Source organism: Sorex fumeus, unplaced genomic scaffold (assembly GCF_029834395.1).
Source record: "Sorex fumeus unplaced genomic scaffold, SorFum_2.1 ptg000020l, whole genome shotgun sequence".
Classification (NCBI taxonomy): domain Eukaryota; kingdom Metazoa; phylum Chordata; class Mammalia; order Eulipotyphla; family Soricidae; genus Sorex; species Sorex fumeus.
Window position 1 is genome coordinate 20,684,927 of NW_026606077.1, and position 18,447 is coordinate 20,703,373.

The 18,447-nt window shown below is 39.7% G+C and overlaps 1 protein-coding gene across 1 annotated transcript in view; it reads left to right on the forward strand.

The window, feature by feature from the left end:
• The window catches only part of AMPH (amphiphysin), a 262,010-nt gene that overhangs the window by 122,773 nt on the left and 120,790 nt on the right, over positions 1-18,447 (forward strand). Inside the window, exon 3 of the mRNA XM_056113455.1 lies at positions 14,585-14,639. Within this exon, the coding sequence (XP_055969430.1) occupies positions 14,585-14,639 (55 nt within the window). The remainder of the gene's footprint in view (positions 1-14,584; positions 14,640-18,447) is intronic.

Sequence of the window (18,447 nt, forward strand, 5' to 3'; positions counted from 1 at the left end):
AGCAACTTTATACTCAGAAATTTGGTACCTGATTAACTAAATGGACTAATTCTTTGACAGCCACAAATTATCTGAATGCTATAAATAAAATTGATAGTCTAAATAGCCATAAGTCATTAAACAAATTGAATTTCTACTTTTAAATATTGAAAATAATTTTAAGACCCAAATGATTCCATTGGAGATTTATAAAATTTAAAAAATTAATGGTATTTTATTTTTGAATTTATACCATTTAAAGTAGTGTTTTAAAATAGGATAAATTATATCCCAACTCATCATACGTGTCCAGCATTATTTTCACATGAAAATGAGCTAAAAGCATGAAAATAGAAAACTTCAAACCAGTATGCCTACGAATTTAGACATAAAAAATTCATAACATGGACTGAAGCGATAGCCCTACAGGTAGAGTCGCCTTGCACATGGCAGACCTAGATTCGATCCCCAACATCTCGTATGGTCATTTGAGCCTGCCCGGAGTGAATCCTGAGTGCAGAGCCAGGGGTAACCCCTGAGAATGCTAGGAGCCATCTAAAAAGCCTCCCCAAATTCTTAACAAAATAACAATTACAAAAATAATTACACAACATAATCAGATAAGATTTATTATAGATATATAAAACTAGTTTGACATTCTCAAAATATTCTACTATATGAAAAGTATATAGAAGAATGTGTATGATTATATCAATTGATGTAGGAAAAGTGTCAAAAGTGTCTAATACCCTGTCATTGTGGAAATTTACGACACAAAGGCCACTCAGATTGGCACATTCGACTTCTGTCCAGCAGGGACTAGTTGCAGAGAAGGGGACAAACACACAAGAACTGTCCAAGCTTTAGGGTCACCTGGGTAGCCCCTCAGTGAGCTCACAGGCTGAACATTGTTCAATACAGTATCTCCTAACTTAAGCCATTGTGTAAGCTGAAAAAGATATTAAGTGCAATTTGTTAGCACTAACTTTCCTTTCCAAAGGTACATGAAAAGCAAAAACTGGGTATTTCACATAGCTAGTCAGCAAGCATCCCTAAAGTATAGAGTAAAATCATAACAATTTATATTTTTTTCTCTATGTTGGCCTCTCTGTCCAAAAAACCCCAAATTGCTTTATTTTGTCCTTTATTGGGTACACTTTTGCTTGCGTAGAGGTGCATGTTTGCCTTCCTGATTATATTTTGTAAGATATGATTCCCCACAACTCAGGATTAGCAATACTTAGCAAATTGGAAATCAAGAGGAATTGCCTCAGCCATAGGAAGAGCACCTACCCACCGACAGTGACAACATTCTGAGGATGTCTTTCCTCTCAGAAAGCCGGAGTGCCTCCCAAGTCAGACATGTCTTCTGCTTCACAAAGAAGTGGAAGCTCCACCCAGTAAAATAAGGGGAAAGAAAGGAAATAAAAGTCATACAGGTAGAAAAGAAAGGTATAAAACTGTCATTGTTTGTAAATGACACGATTGTGTATGTAGAAGATCCCATTGCACAACACGTACAAGATAAGCTCAGTCACATATTTACAGGCTGAAAATAAACACATGCAAGTGAAAATTCAAAACATAATAACATCAACAGGACAAATAAAATTAAATATTTATTGACACACTAAACAAAATGAGTATAGGAGTTGTCTGCTGAAACTTACATAATGGTTTTAAAAGAAATCAAACTAAATAAATGGAAAGATAATGTGTTCATGGATGGAAACTCAGCATAATATAGATGTCACTTTTTATAAGATCATCTATAGGTTTAGTAAAATTTTTTACAAGTTTTATAGCAAGACTTTTGTAGAACTAGATAAGCTAATTCTACAATGTATATGGAAACATAGAGATCCTAGATTAGGTAAAAGAGTGGCAGAAGAATAAAATGAGAGGAATTAGTTTACTCGTTATTCAGACCAATTACTTAGCTGTAGATTTAAGACAGTGTGAAAATAGCAGGTAAGATACATAGACAAAAGCTTAGGACAGATAAGTTTAGAAATTCTTTCACATAAAGGCACTCAGCAATATTTGGCCAAAGATCAAAAGGCATTTCAACTGAGAAAAAAATACCTTTCAACAAATGGTGGGTAGTCATTGAGTCCTGATAGACAGTTGAACCTTGATTTCAAACTCACCCTTACATGAACGTTAATCGGACCAGATCAAGGACTTAAATAAAGTAAGTAAAGTAAAGGTAATCATTATGGAGCCATAGCACAGCGGGTAGGGCGTTTGCCTTGCACGCAGCCAACATGGCCGACCCGAGTTCGATTCCTCCGCCCCTGTCGGAGAGCCCGCCAAGCTACCGAGAGTATTCGATATGCCAGACACAGTAACAACAAAGTCTCCAATGGAGACGTTACTGGGCCCGCTCGAGCAAGGACTTAAATGTAAATCATAAAATCCATGCAGCAATGAATAGGAGAAAGTCTGCAGTGCCTTCGGCTAGGGAAAAGAGTTCTTATGCCCAACACCAAAAGCATAGTCTAAAAAGGGAAAGCTCGATAAATTGGATCTCATCAAAATAAAAACTTTTGTTCTGAAAAAAGGAAGCAGAAGAAAAGACAAACCACAGCTTTAGGAAAGTTTTTGCAAAATGCATATCCAAGAAAAAATTAGTCTATTTGAAGAACTCTCAAAGCCCAGTAGTAAAACAATAACAACAAAAACCTAAAACCCACACAAAACACTCCAATTAAAAAATGGATTCGAGAAATGGTGAAGAGGATATAGATGATAAAGAAGCACATGAAGATATATTATTTAGCCATTGAGAGAGAAAGGCAAATGAAAGCCATGAAAATTAAATGCAAATCACTATATACCTTGAAGAGCTGAAAATACAAGTTAATAGCGCTGAATGCTGGCAAGGGTGTAGAGAAAGTGAATTACACATTTCTGTGAGAAGTTAGAGCCATTCTAAAAAAGTTGGTGATTTTATGTCAAGTGTTCAGGTATTTGCCTCATTGAGATCTACTGGGGTTAGATGCACTATGCACTGCATATGGCTCCCCAGATGCTCTAGAAGGGATCCTCACACAGACTCGGGAGTAATCCCTGCACACTGCTGGGTTGGCCCAGACCCCCACTCGCCCCAAAATGTTTGAGCATTTCTAAAAATAATATTTGGTAGCTATCATAAATTAAATAGCTATATAAATCTAATAATCTGCACTTTTGTTTTCTAGAATTGCATACCTAAGTTCACAGGAAAGTTTAGAGCAGCTTTATTATAAACATCTCAATTGTTCTTGAGGAGGTAACTGCAAGAAGGAGCTGGCATGTCTACACCATGAAACATTATGCATTAATAATGAGTGTGAGGACGCACACTCATACATTAATCTGCAGGGATCTCTAGGGAAACACACTGAAGGAAGCTAGTCCTAGCATAATCTCTGCTTTCATTTATGTGACATATTTTCTATGAAAATGGAAATGAAGGACCGAGGGAAGGTGGGTGGAGTCACCACAGGTATGATGGAGAGAGTCTTGGAGAGATAGCACTGATGGAGGTGTGAACCTACATGTGAGAAAGCTGTTGCTGGGGAAATGTGAATCCTATCACACTTTTGAAGAATATTGTATTCATTTGTAAACCATATCTCAACTTGTGTTTGCCTTATATCCCTTGTGCTAGCTCTCCTGTGCTTCTTCCTGTCAGAATCACTCTGAAAACAGTGCTCTTCTTTCCCATGTGTGATTCATGCCTTTGCTGTAAATTTCAGTCCCTAATACTTTAATACTTGGGTAATAACAGGCTGTCTTCCAAGTTGCTCCAGGTTGATGTTAATTAATACATATTTTATAGTGTTAAATTGGTAAGTATTTTGTGGGCACATACTTTGAGATCCTATAAATATCTTTTCTCATGAAAACTTTACCTACTAATTTTATTCATTGAGTCTTCTTGTCTAAATTGTTATTTCTCTGGTTATTGTCAGTGATGTTTTCACAAATTAAATGTAGTTTATTTAAAAATAATTTCAAAATGACAATAAAGTTGCAAGAATGTGCAAAGAATTATTGTGAATTGGTTCAAGAAGTTGTAATTGCTAACGTATGCTGCATTTGCTTTATGCTTCATACCTACCAATTGATTTGTCTCCTCATAATAAGGATTGAATTATCTGTTCTTAGAATTCTTTTCTTAAACAACAGTGAACTCACATTATCTAAACTTTGGAGGCTAAAGCATTCAGAACTGGAACTACACGGGGTTTACAGAGTGAATACCTGTAGTTTACGGGTGAAAGGCCGGGATGGACTTAGTTTTGGTTGTTTAGTAAGGTTTCTTTTATGTAACTAATTAGCGTTCTAGTCTATAGTGAAATTTGCCATTCTCCATTCATTAATTATGTCAGTAAGAATTTGAGGATTCTTGTTTGAGTCAATGATTTTAGCATAACCTTGTTAAAATTGTTCTAAATTTTAGTTGCTCCTATATTTGATTAATGGGAACTGATTTATTTTTTTTAGAAAGTAGAAAAATCCATTGGAAATAAGAGAAAGGAAAAGTTCCCATGTGGGGGAGGGATGTAGTCTAGGATTAACTTGATTAATGGGAACTTCTAGGAGTTCATTCCCATTCCCCTGTCCTGCCTCCATCACCGCTTAAGAACTTCTTATACTCTTCAGTATAAGATGTTCTGGCTTGATTTTGTGCTTTTCCTTATTCATCTCTGGAAGTTTCTGTTTCTCAAGGAATGCTGGTTCTTTTAAGTGGAGAATAGCATTTATAAGTGAAGATCTGGGGACTGTCTGTGTTCTGTGTGGCTGGGACCTTGCATTTCTGCCTTAAGTTGAAAAGACTGCACACACATATACATGTTTGTCATCTTAAAACCATCATGCCTTCAGTCAGAGTTTCTTTTAATACTTCCCTTACCTTATTCGTACCTTCCTTTTTGAGAGAGAAATGTGACTGTCATTATTGTTAAAATACACATCTACTTGTGACATTCTTGTATGAAACTGATCTCCGCCCACGAGGCCTCCTGCCTTGCACTTTGGGTTGGTTCCTGTCCCCTTCCCTTGCCCACATCTGCTTTTAAAGCTGTGCTTCCTGGGGCTCCCTCTGCAGTGTTTCTCTCCTGTTCTCACCAACGCTGACTGAGTCCTATGACAGCACCTAATTATTGAATGTTGCCACTAGTTCACATTCAGGGAATCTAGGATAAAAACTTTATCTTTGGGCCAGCGTTGACCTATAGACTAAAGTGTAACCAACGTGCTTGAACATTACTATACACATAACTATATTAAATGAACAGCATTATTGATATTCTAAAAGAAAGTTAACAGTTATTACAGTCTGTTAATCTGTTAATGTGCAGGACAGTCTCTTTTCTGATCATTAATGGATGACAGTTAAATCTAAAATGTATGGTCTGCCTTTATCAGTGAAGAATTAAATATGTTCTTTTCCCCTTGTTATTAACAATTTATGAGATGATGCTGTTACTAGGTAACCTGATAGTTACCTGGTAACCAGCTCAAGGTGGTAAGTTGACCCTAATTGCTATTCTTTTTTGATTGTGGCCACTGAGAGGAATTGCAGTATTATCAGCAATGGAATGAGGCTTATTCATGGCAGAGAAATTCTGGTGCAGAGAATGGTTTATTTTAAGTGAATATTTCTCTTGTTAAAATACACACACATATGTTGGTTTGTTTTCTAGGGCTGGAGCAATAGTACAGCAGGTCGAGTGCTCACCTTGCGCCCAGTTGATGTGGCTCCAGAATCCCATCTGTTCCCCCAGCACCACCAGGAGTAGTTCTTGAGTGCAGAGCCAGGAGTAAATCCTGAGCATTGCTGGGTGTGGCCCCAAAACAAAAGGATTATTCTCTAAACTAGAAAAGGCGTTTTGTTCTGTTCTTCTGGGTCTAGTCCCCAGCAATGTTTAGAACCCTGGGGGACTAGAGAGGAACGTGGGAGAGCTCAGCCTGAAAGCCACGTGCTTCTGCCCGTTCACCATTTCCCAGCTCCTTGTTTTTATTTTTTAATTTTATTTTCAATTGAATCACCATGAGATACATAGTTACAAAACTTTTCATGTTTGGGTTCAGTCATACAAGGGTTCAGTCATACAACATCCATCCAACCACCAGTGTGTATTTTCCACCACCAGTGTCCCAACAGAAACTTCGAAATCATGAAACAATAATCCCCACAATTGGAGCAGCTTATGGTCGTGTTGGACAGGGTCAGTGCATGCTCTGCTGAGGTTTAGCTCACAGACTTTGGTAGCCATACTGTCCACCACTTAAGTACATCTCTCGCTGTTTATTTAGTATTTATAGTTTAAATCTGTTTGGTTTTATTTTAATTTCAGGTTATATTGGAAAAAATAATGTATGGATTCACACTTTCTAAGTTGTCCTGCATTTTCTATATTTGCTTTCTTTTATTTTTGTTGTTTGTTCTTGGGTCACACCCTGCTGGCTGTTCTCAGAGTTTACTCTTGTCTCTGTGCTCAGGAATTCCTTTTGGCAAGGTTCAGGGTGCTGCCAGGGGTTGTGCTTGGCCCAGCAGGTGCAAGGAACATGTCTAGCCTTGCGCTGTTTCTGTGGCCCACTTATTTCTTTTCAGCACAGCTCTCCAAACTCCTATCATTGCTCCCTGGCTCTCAGGAACCAGCACGAGTCCCCCTCCTCTGGGTGATAGTGAAGTGCTCCTGCCAGGCAGCTGGGTGGGAGGAAGAAACCAGTCACTGATGTTCTCTGAAGTCATTATTTCCTTCTATTTATTCTCTTTAATTATGGTCTAAGGCAGCCTGCATCAACTGAGTTCATGAGTTCCACAGGTGAAAAGCACGTAAATAGAAAGTCATAGCACAAAACTACGGGGCCAACAAGTAGAACCCAGGCTGGGAACAAGAGGAAAGTAAGTTTGGAAGGTATCAAGGATGGATAAAGGCCGAGAAACACCAAAGAGATTTCATTGAAATCTAATTAAAATCCCACACAGACCAGATGTTCCAGACAACTACTGTTTATACCATTCCTTGGGAATGGTGTTCCCAATTACAAAATTCCTTGCATAAGCAGCCCTTCCTATTCTTGCTCTGAAAGTATCCTTTTATCTGTAAACATATTCTAGCTTACTTTTTAAATCATTGTCTTCTTTACTATGTTAATTCAGCATGCCAGCTGGAGAAATTTTCTTATCCCATTCCTCAGCATCATTTAGAGACCAATTCTGTAGATCTTACACTTCTCTTTGGGCAGTCAGGTTCTACATAGTCAGTTTACTCCTTGCTAAATGATCCGCAGATGGACTATATAGTTCTGATAGTGGGATGCCAGGAATTAGGCATGTAGACCTCATCCGAACCTAGGGAAACTAAGAATCACTCTAACATCTGCATAGGCTTGCTGGTTTCAGGGTAGCCTCAGTGTTACTGGTCCATATTGCTCGATTCTTGCATGAGTACCATATAGGGTCCATGGCTGATTTTGCACTGGAGTAGAATCTAAGTGACGGAAGTGTCATGAAAGGAATTTCTGATGGCGACTGACTAAAAGTTAGAGCCTGATAATTCTCTTAAGTGTCTTTGTTGGCCATCTTCTGCTGGAGCTGTGCACATCTGCATCACTTATTTCTGTGTGTCCTAGAATCTTCTCTTGGTCCAGTGCTTATAGATATAAATGTATTCTGTTGCACATAATGGTTACTCAAGAAATAGAAGTGCAGCAACACCCAATAGGAAAGAGAGAACAAAAGGGAATGCCCTGCCAAGAGGCAGGGTGGGATGGGGGGATGGGGGGTGGGAGGGTTACTGGGATCCGTGGTGGTGGGAAATGTTTACTGGTGGAGGGATGGTATTCAAAATAAATAAATTAAAAAAAGAAGTACAAGTACAAAGAAGACACTGGAAGGTTTTTAATCAAATGACAATCACAATGAAAAATTACAGAAGAGGTTTCCATTTAGTCATTGGAATCAACTGGAGGGCTTTGAAGCTTTCTCGTTCCTAGCGCTGGCTCCAGATTCTTAATCAGAGCACATATTTGATTGCATCCCTAAGGAGCCATAACTTGATGGTAACATAAGTATCAAAACCTAAGATCATTGTGATGAAGTAAGGAGAGTGGTTTCCTCAATTGCATATCTAGTAATATATCCCTAAACTTAGATCGTTGTAAGAATCATCTAAAGGGTTTATGAAATTTAAGTATTTCCTAGACATACCTTTGTTTGGCAAAAGCAGCACCAAAGTATTTTAATTAATACTTTTTATATTCAGGACTTTGGCAATAAGTCACTGTCTATTTATTGTGTCACTTTGTTCTTAAAGCAGTTAATAAGTATAATGCTGCTTCATATATTAGAAAATTGAGTAACTGTCTCAAAAATTAATTTTAAGAACAACTTGATTGTCCCTTTAGCCACTGGTACTCATGCTTTCTTGTTTCTTTACAGTAATTTATGATGTGGACTTTCTTTTTCTCATCCATTGTAAGTAGTTCTTATATACATCTACCTAACTTATTCCTGCATATAGTAGGAACTCCTATTGTCCTAGTCTTTTTAGATATTGACCTCAATGCATTAGGCAGTATGAGAGCATTTGAGTAATCCCAAATTATTCTCATCACAACACTTATATCCATTCAATGCTGGACCGAATTCTAGCCTCTTACATATTCAACACATGGCCTCAGTCCATCAAACTCTCTCTCGCCCAGTGCTCAATTCACAGTGGCACATCCTGCTGCTCTACTGAGACCAAAGGATGTGGGGGAAGTAGATTTCAGACTGTCCCCCTTTCCCTTTGAGAAACTCTGTTCTTCCAGCTTAATAGCATTGAATTTGTCATAGGTGAGCTCTGGTTCTCAGAAACCAGGAGTCTTTGATGTTCAGCAGCCTCGCAGCCAGCAATGTGATCTTTGATCATTATGCTTTATTAAGCAGCAGTGAATCAGGGTGATCATTGCCTCATTCTCTCGCCTTGATAATCTAATTTTCTTCTAAGATTTGAAGATGATAAGAAAATTTATTAACATTGCTTTCAAGATTGAGTTAATCTGTTTGAACTCTGAGAAATTGATCCAGTTTTATTACTTAGCTCTTTCAAGAGAAGAATAGTCAAGGCCAAAAATAATAATGTAACTATGGTAACTTTTGTAGGCTCATGACCACAGCTGAGATGATAGGACGTATTATTGTAAAATCACAACTTGTTGATATTATGGTTTATGAGATCTGAGTTTCATAGGTCTGTTAATACTGTAGGCTTTCTACCTAATTTCTAGACAATAGTTTCTCAGAGGCAGTTTTTAAAATAGGGTTTTGTTTTTGCAGACTATGTAATTCTCTTTTTTCTTGTCTGTTCTTGTTGTAACAAGTGATACTTATAATTGTGAGAAAATACCACATTAACTATATTTTTGAAGAAAAAAGTTTATCTAGAGAAATTGTAGAAATGAGAGAAAGTAAAGAGAGACATATGCTTGTGACTCTCCAAAATAAAGAATGTGCCTGCATTTACAATATTTTATCAAGTTAGTTCAATGACGCATTACTTGTTTAGTAGATACCAAATCCCTGTTGCTGTCAGGAGTCTTGCTAACCGACATAACCTGGTGAATAAAGATACTAGATTTGATTTTAAAGGTTCAGCAGGACCACGATCACACATACCCTCATCCACAATTGTACAGCACCCCCCACATGCGTGCACACGCTCACACACACATCACCCAAGACCATGGTGATTCTTGGTGTATACCACCCTAACTTGACAGTTATTGGTGCCTGAGTTGTTTCTTTCACATTATGTATTGTGTCTATAATTCAGTCAGGTGAAAACTCTGACACTTTTTTATATTGGCAGAAGTACTGAGTTAAAGTTGAGCCAACAAAAGTTGAGCATCTTCATTGGCTTCTAAAGACCCAGATAGCAGTTTTCTATTGCATTTTACTAATACATTAGTTTCACTAATCACTTTACTGCTTCACAGTTTGGTGTCTGTAAGCAATCAGTTAATCTTGTTGCTCAGCACAGCTCAGCACAGCCCAGATTAAACCTAACAGCAGGACAGTCACTCTTGGACTTGGATTTTCTGTCCAAGTTTGTGGTGACTCTTCATACCAGGAACTTGACTTACTTGGAGGAAATCTGTATGACTTTAGAGCTCTTTACAGAGTCCAATATGGAACAAACACAATAGCTTTATAGCTCCTCCTCAACAAGTCAAATCTGTAGGCACTGGGGAATGTAAGGTGTAGCTGGGCTCTGTCCAGGGTCCTGTAGCAGTGTAGCACTGTAGCACTGTCCTCCTGTTGTTTATCTATATACTCGAGTGGGCACCAGTAACATCTCCATTGTGAGACTTGTTGTTACTGTTTTGGGCATACTGAATACGTCACGGGGAGCTTGCCAGGCTTTGCCGTACAGGCAGGATACTCTTGATAGCTTGCTGGGCTCTCTGAGAGGGGTGGAGGAATCGAAATCGGGTCGGCCTCATGCAAGGCAAATGCCCTACCCTCAGTGCTTTTGCTTCAGTCTGACCCAGTAATATATTTAAAAATACGGGGTCAGCGCAATAGTATAGCAAGTAGGCGTGTACTTTGCACTCCGTTGACCTGGGTTTGATCCCCCGCATCCCATATAGGCTTCAGCGTCTGCCAGGAATGATTCCCGAGAGTAGAGTCGGGAGTAACTCCTGAGTATTGCCATGTGTAGCCCCAAAACAAAATCACCACCAAACAAACATAAACAAAACATGACATACACACACAAACAATTACAGGTAGGGGTCTAGAGCTAGTACAGTAAGGCTTTAGCCTTGCACGTGGCCAACCCATATTCAATCCAGGGTCCTGAGGAGACTTAAATGAGAACCGGCTTGTCCCACTCAGCGTCAGTCCTCTCTCTCCCACTGCAGGAGGCCATAGGTACAGATGATTAAGGAATGGTGGTACTGAGAGTCAGTCTGGTGTAAAACCAGTTTAATTAGGTACGAAATGTTATCTTTTCATGTCTGAGTAACCGATTTGAGCCTCCTTGAGATGATTCATCTTAAACCTCTAGTCCTCGGGGGTGATGGCGCCAGCACAGCTCCCCCGAGTGCGCCTGTCCCCAGAGAAGAAAGCGTCAGCTTTGGAATACCACTCACAAAGGGAATAGAGGGAATTTTTTTAAAAACTTGAGGCAGTGATGATTCTCAGGCCTTTGTAAGAGTTTTTGAACCATGCCTACTCACTGCAGGCTTACTAAGTTCTGGTATCTCCATAATGAAATCCACAGTGACCGGCTTATATTTCATAACGTATAAGGGCAGTGACGTGGGAGCCTCCTGCTCTCGGCCCTGGGGAGAATCTGACCCCCAAAGTCAGACTCTTCTCCCAAGGGTGGGAGAAACTGGTGAGGATGAAAAGGCAGCTAATGACCTCAGGCAGTGTGGACAGTCAGACCTAGGGGGTCTCTGAGCTTAAAATATGGGGTAATATAAGAGAAGCAGCAGCTAAAGCTCTCACTGGTGAGTGTACCTCACACACTGCAGAGAAGCTCTGACAGCAGCGCCACATGCTACCCTGTACAACAGATGTTGCTGGCAAATATTCATGGATCTTGTCCACACAGGACTCACTTGACCTCAGGTACTCATGAGCACTGGGGGGAGTATGACTGAGAGTCATATCATTTCCCCCTTCCCTTGTAGGGAATGATATTATGCAGGTGGGATGGAAAGTGCACACCACATAGTATCCAGCTTGTGGAATTCTACTCAATTTTCTGTACATCCATATGCACGATATGTAATTCAAAAATGATGTGCTGAAATGGTAATTTTCAGTGAATTTGGAACAGACTTCAAGTTTTGTTAAAATACGAGTAGCATTCCAAGAATTTATATCTCATTATGAAAACATCTTTGTGGTTGGCATAGATTAATTTAGGAAAATTTTATTATGCAATAGATTTTCCACAGAAAAACTGTTGTTCTATGACATATTGTAGTTGAAAAAATTCTCTTTAGAGCCTTTTTGATTTGGGCAGAATCTTATTTGAAATTTAATATGGCTATTACTGAATAATTTATGAACTTTAAAACTTGTAGGGAAATTAAGAATTTAAGTTATTTGGAAAGAAGAAAGGTGTTTAAATTATACCCAGTTTATTCATTTAAATTGAAGTCATCCATTTAAGCCATTATTGTATAACTTGTTTTTTCTTCCACTCTTATAATATCTTCTAAACAAATCTCTTCTGGGGTTCTTATTTCATTTTTAAAGATGGTTTCCTTTCCCTTGGGCAAGATGAGTGCACATTTGGGTTGGAGCCAGATCTTTCTTGATCTGCACAAAAAGACATGAGTTTAATTGTGGATTTATTTTGACATAATTTTTTCTTTAAATATATAGGGAAAGGATAACTTTTCAACTGCTTTGTTGCTCTTTCCAGGTAGTCTGAGCGGTGGCAGGGATTGGCCATGGTTTCGCTGACGTTTCTCTCTGGGTGTGAGCAGTGAGCCCTGCTCTGTCCAGGGCCTGCTCTGCTTTGCTGGGGAAGGAAGCGCAGCATGGAAGTGAGCACTCAGCAGGGAGCCAGCAGCCGCTTCCTCAAGGGTCTTGATTTCATGTTTATGCAGCTTTTTATTTCAATCACAACAGGTGGCTTCAGGGTTGCAAAATAACAATTTTTCTTCCATTTGCTGTCCTCAAACATCACTAAATCGATGTTTCAGACAGATAATAAGTTTATTGTGACTCTCTCTTAGTAAACTATTAAGTATCCCTAGGGCTCACATTTGTCCGTCCTGAAAAGAGTGGCTTAGGGTGCTCAGGCCTCGGTAGGGCATCCGGTAGTGGTGCAGGCATCCCTGTCTGGCCCTAGCTCCCCAGACACCCTCTCCTGCCTCTCTTCTCTCTCTCTTATCACCTAACCAGCACACAGGCTTTCATTTGCTAAATCATCTTTTTGTCCTTAATCTTTTCAATTTGATTTTCTTTTTGAAGTGTTTCTGTAACTGCCTTAACAGCTCTTTTGTTCACTGGCTTCCTTTGGGTTTCTTCTTTTCTTTTCAGATTTTGGCCCCTCCCATCTTTCATCATTTCTACCATTAGCGGCAAGCCAGTGTGTGATGCCACCTAGGGTCTCTATGCTGTGGCGTCAGAGGTTTGTTCTCTCTAGGGGCATGTGCGCAGGCCGTGTGCTTTAGGGCCCATCGCTGTCCAAGGAGATGGATTCATGTGTTGTCCAAGTCTGGCCACAGGAGCAGTTACTAAGGGACTGGAAACAAGCAACCCCAGCTGTCAAAATTTTCATTTTAAGACATTTTCTATTTTACTGATGTCTAATATGAATTATGTAATCGAAAATTTCTAAGAAAACAAAATATTATTTATTTTTTTATTATTTATTTTTTCCAAAATTTTATTTTATTAAAGCACTGTGAATTCCAGATATTCAGAGTTGGGATTTGTACATGCAATGTGCCATCACCAGTTCCTCCGCCCCCTCCCCAGCCAGCCTGCCATCTTGGCATTTTTAAGTTTGGTTATTAGAGTGTTTGGGTCTGTGGTATTTAGCTCCGTCATTCCTTAGCAGCACCAGTGTACCTGAATCCTCTTGACCCTTGCCTGTTTCTTCCCATCTGTCTCCTCTCTTCCCCTTCACTCTGTTTCTTCCCTTCTCCTCCCTATACTCTGCAGCCAAGGATGATCTCGGCAACCACTCTTTTAAACCATTGCGTTTCCTCGTCCAGGTACACTAAATACCACATATGAATGAGATCATCCTATGTTTGTCCTTCTTCTGACTTCATTAGCATGGTATCTTCCAGTTCCATCCATGCTGCAGCAGTTTGTGTGATTTCATCATTCCTTACAGTTGCATAGTATTCCATTGTATACATATACCACGTCTTCATGACCCACTGGTTTGCTGTTGGACTCTAGGTTGATTCCAAGTCTTAGCATTGCACTGAGTGCTGCAATGAATAATGGTGTGCATATGCCCTTTGGGATGTTTTTCTGTTCTGGGATAGATACACAAAAATGAAATTGCTGAGGCATATGGGAGCTCAATTTTAAGTTTACTGAGAAATCTCCATGCTGAGTAGACACATGCTTATGAGTTATACATGAAAATTGATTTTAGTAATGTAGCTTATATAATATATTCACAACAAATTATGAGTGATATTTTCAGATGAGGCTAATACAAATATAATGATACATTTTTCTGCACTCCATTTGATGTATTTTATTTTTTTATACTAAGTATCTGACCTGATATGTATTTTAAACTTACTGTAGCACATCTTCATTTGAACCAGCCAGATTGCAGGCACTCTGCCCAAGTCTGTAGCTAGTGGCTGCCATATTGGACAGTGGAGATCAGCTTCATTGTGGTAAAGTGTGTCAGGATTTGTACCTCTTGAACATATTAGGAACTGTCTGGAAAGGGGGGGCCATGGTTTCCATCTTTAGCAAAATCTTTTAAATGGAATAAAATCTTTAAATATACTGATGGGCATGGTGTTTAGTGTGCCTATGTCATTCATGGTCTGTAACAAAAGAGCCTCTCGATTAATGTAGCTGGGATAATTCTTCCTTCTCTGCATTTGTGTTTTTCAGGCAGAAGGCACCCGACTTCAGCGAGAACTCCGAGGCTACTTAGCAGCCATCAAAGGTAATGAATGTGTGGGTTGTTTCCTGCATATCACCAAGCACAGCTTGTTCTTGGCATTCCTACGTGAAAGGACAGACTGCTAATCACAAAGCTATTGGCATTCTGGCTAGGTGTGCACTTGAGCAGAAGTATTCATTGTCCCAGCCCCCACATTCCCATTGAAACAGTAATACAAAGATACAAGGTAAAATGAGTCCGTCCTTTATGCTGGGAACTAGGAATAAGGACCTCCAGAAGGCAGAGATTTCTGGGAAATTTATTAGATAGAGTGAGCTTGAGACCCTGCTTTGGAAAAAACTGCAGTAGGTCTGTATCTTGAGGGAGAGCATATCCCAGCGGTAAAATGCTGACACAGTGACATTTAAATGGGTAACAGGAGGCAGCAAGGCATAATGCAAAGGCAATGCTGGTTAGTGAAGAGACCCATGTCTCTGGACTCAGCCTGAGTCTGGACTCTGGGAATCCGCGACCCCTGGAATTCTGCCAACTGAAAGGGCTCTTGTCTTTTTCTTTGTCTTCCCTTTTTTAAATTTATTTTTGGTTTTGAGGCTACACATGGCAGTGCTCACGGTTTACTCCTATCCCCATGCTCAGGGGTCACTCCTGGTAGGATGCAGGGAATCGAATTGCTGCTGTCCTGTTGCTCCTGCACCTCTGCCACTGGGTGGACACAGGGAGACCCAGTACTGGTCGCTGACCTTAACCATGGAAAACAGTGTCTGAGGCTGGTGTGGAAGGAAGAGAGAATGGGCACTGTGCTTCCTCTCTGTTGGCTGTAATTATACCACTCCTCACTGAGTCACACACAAGGATGCCCAGGAGTGACGGGTCACAAGACAGAGTTTAGGGTTGGGAGAGGAGAGAATCTGTAAAGCCTCAGATAAATTGACCAGGTACTCAGGAAAAAAGAAAGAAATTCACATCCTCACACTCTCCCTCGCTCCTCCACATTTCCAAACATAGTGAAGGTGTAAATATACAAAGAATTGCTCTAAATTAGTAGAATAAAATGCAGTAATTCTAGTCTTTTGAGTGATAAGACTTTTGTAAGGGTTAATTAAGGGAACGATTGATTTCACCTCATAGGAAGTGCATATGTTTGTAAAACATGTTTTAAAATGTTTGACAACATTTAATGGAAGTTAACTAAGAATAAAAAGAAAGCTCAGTATGTTAAAGAAATGTATGTTGCTTAGGAGCAAAACCTGATAGTACAAACATATGAAGATTAAAATTAGCCAAGAAAGAGCAACAGATGGATTATAAATGTGAAAAATGCTTGTCTTACGAGTAATCAAAGAATATTAAAACAAATAGAGATGGTCTAATTTTTCCAAATGTTCAAAGATGTCAAAAATGGTGAAGACCGGGGCCTAGAGTGATAGCACAGCGGGTGGGATGTTTGCCTTGCATGCGGCTGACCTGGGTTCGATTCCCAGCATACCATACGGTCCCCTGAGCACTGCCAGGGGTAATTCCTGAGTGAAGAGCCAGGAGTAACCCCTGAGCATTGCCGGGTGTGACCCAAAAACAAAAAAAATTTTAAAAAATGGTGAAGACCTATTATTGGCAGAGCTACGGGGTGAATTCCTTTGAAATATCTTTGCTGGTGTATTTACTTTCTTGGAGAGCAATTGGGAAAATTCTTCAAATCAATATTTTTGTGTTATTTTGTATTTTTCTGGTTTTTTTTTTGGGGGGGTCACACTTAGTTGCTGCTCAGTGCTTAATCCTGGCTCTGCACTCAGGAATTACTCCTGGTGGTGCTTGGACCTCTTATAGTCTAGGACTCCTTCTTGGAGAACCCGGCTAGCTACTGAGAGTATCCTGCCCACTGACAGAGCCTGGCAAGCTCCCGTGGCATATTAGATATGCTAAAAACAGTAACAATGATGCGTCTTATTCTCCTTACCCTGAAAGAGCCTCCAATGCAGCACCATTGGGAAGGACGAGTAAGGAGAGGCTGCTAAAATCTCAGGGCTAGGACGAATGCAGACGTTACTGGTGCCCGCTCAAGCAAATCGATGAATAATGGGATGACAGTGACAGGGACAGTGATGGTGCTTGGAGGACCAAATGTAGTGCTGGGAGAAGTGTTGGGGTCCTTGGTGAGGGTGGGTATACTGTTGATGGGTGTGGTGTTGTCTTTATGGGCATGAGAAACCATTATTAATAATACTGTAAACCACAGAATCTCAATAAAACTTTTAAAATAGTTTTAAAAATATTTTTATAGTTATCTTATGTAAGACTGAAGCATTAAAAAGGAAATAAGTACAAACGTATATAAAAATCACTAGGAAGTTTTTCCCAACTAACTAAAATCAGAAAGTTTGGTTTGTTTGATGTCAGTTGGACAAAAATTATTCAATTATAGTTCATAAATATTCTTTGCTTTTTATTCAAATTTTGTTAATAAACACTTTTCAACTCTACCAACAGATTTCTTGTTTATCAATATTTTGGAGGGATAGGGCACTTTTCAGGTCACACCCGGTGATGCTCAGGTTACTCTTGGCTCTGCCCTCAGGAATTACTTCTGGTGGGCTCAGGGGACCATATCGGATGCCGGGGATTGAACCCAGGTCAGCCGTGGGCAAGACAAATGGCCTCCCCACTGTACCATCACACCAGCCCCATAAATTTAATTAAGTTTTTCACATTCATATAATAATAAAAAAAATCAGCAAGAAAAAAATTAGGCTATACATTTCAGTCTGCATATTTTTGGAGGCCTTGCTTTCAGCCTTAATGAGAATCAGAGAGAATTAATGTCTCTTGGGGAGAATTCAGCAAGGGAAAGTAGCTGCCTGTTGGCCAGCTGGGAGCCTAGCTAGGAATGGTGAGGACTGTGAAAGCAAAAGGGCGTTGGTTATGGCTAAGAACTTGGGCGTTAGTACTGAACAGGTGATGGTTAAGGGCCGTGTAGGAGAATCAAAGGTATCTGGGAGGTGGCCGGAAATAACGGTGTAAAAAATCCTGATGTGGGGAAAATGAACACCCAAAGCTCTCCTGATCACCATTGATTTCTTAGTTGTTGGGGACCCCTGTTCCCAGGTTGGGTATCTGAGCCCCTTTCACGCGCGCGTGTGCGCGCACACACACACACACACACACATTCCTTTATGTGCTTCTTGAAACTGTATGAGTATTTTCCTGTCTGCTTCTTCCTCAGGCAGCTGCAGTCTTCATAAATGACTGCTGAACAGTGGGCAGAGCCACAAGAAATTTGCGATAATTCACATATTCTTTTATCAGGTTGTGCTGTAGCTGGTATTGTCATGATGTATTTTAATGATGCTATTTTTAACTACAGCAGATACTTTTGGACTGTCCAAGCAAAGAGAACTCTTGTAGCAGTGCAGACTATATGCAGCAGCTCTAGAGAGTGAAAATAGAAATCCCCAATTTTGCTGTAAATAGGTTGGAGCTAGAGGCTGTTACGTTTCATGGAAAAGTTTCAGTGTTTCAAAGAGATGAAAGTGATTTCTGCCTCCATCACATGATTCTCTATGTGATGTTGTACATATTTCTTAAAATTTCGGAAACCACCACTCTTATAACTATTGGATTTTAAGTATTATTAATGCCAGAGGTGGTATTTCACATTCTTTTCACTTTAATTTTTGCCAGACTGCTTTGAAAGGTAGTACGTTTTAGCTTTTCCCCCCTCTATTTTATGATGTCAGCATAGTTGATCGCTGGATCTATAAAAGCCTGCTGGTCTCTTTCCTTTTTAGAACAAAACAGTGTCTTATTTACTTGTGTTTGATTTCCTATGCAGTATTCTAGAAACATTTCCAATACA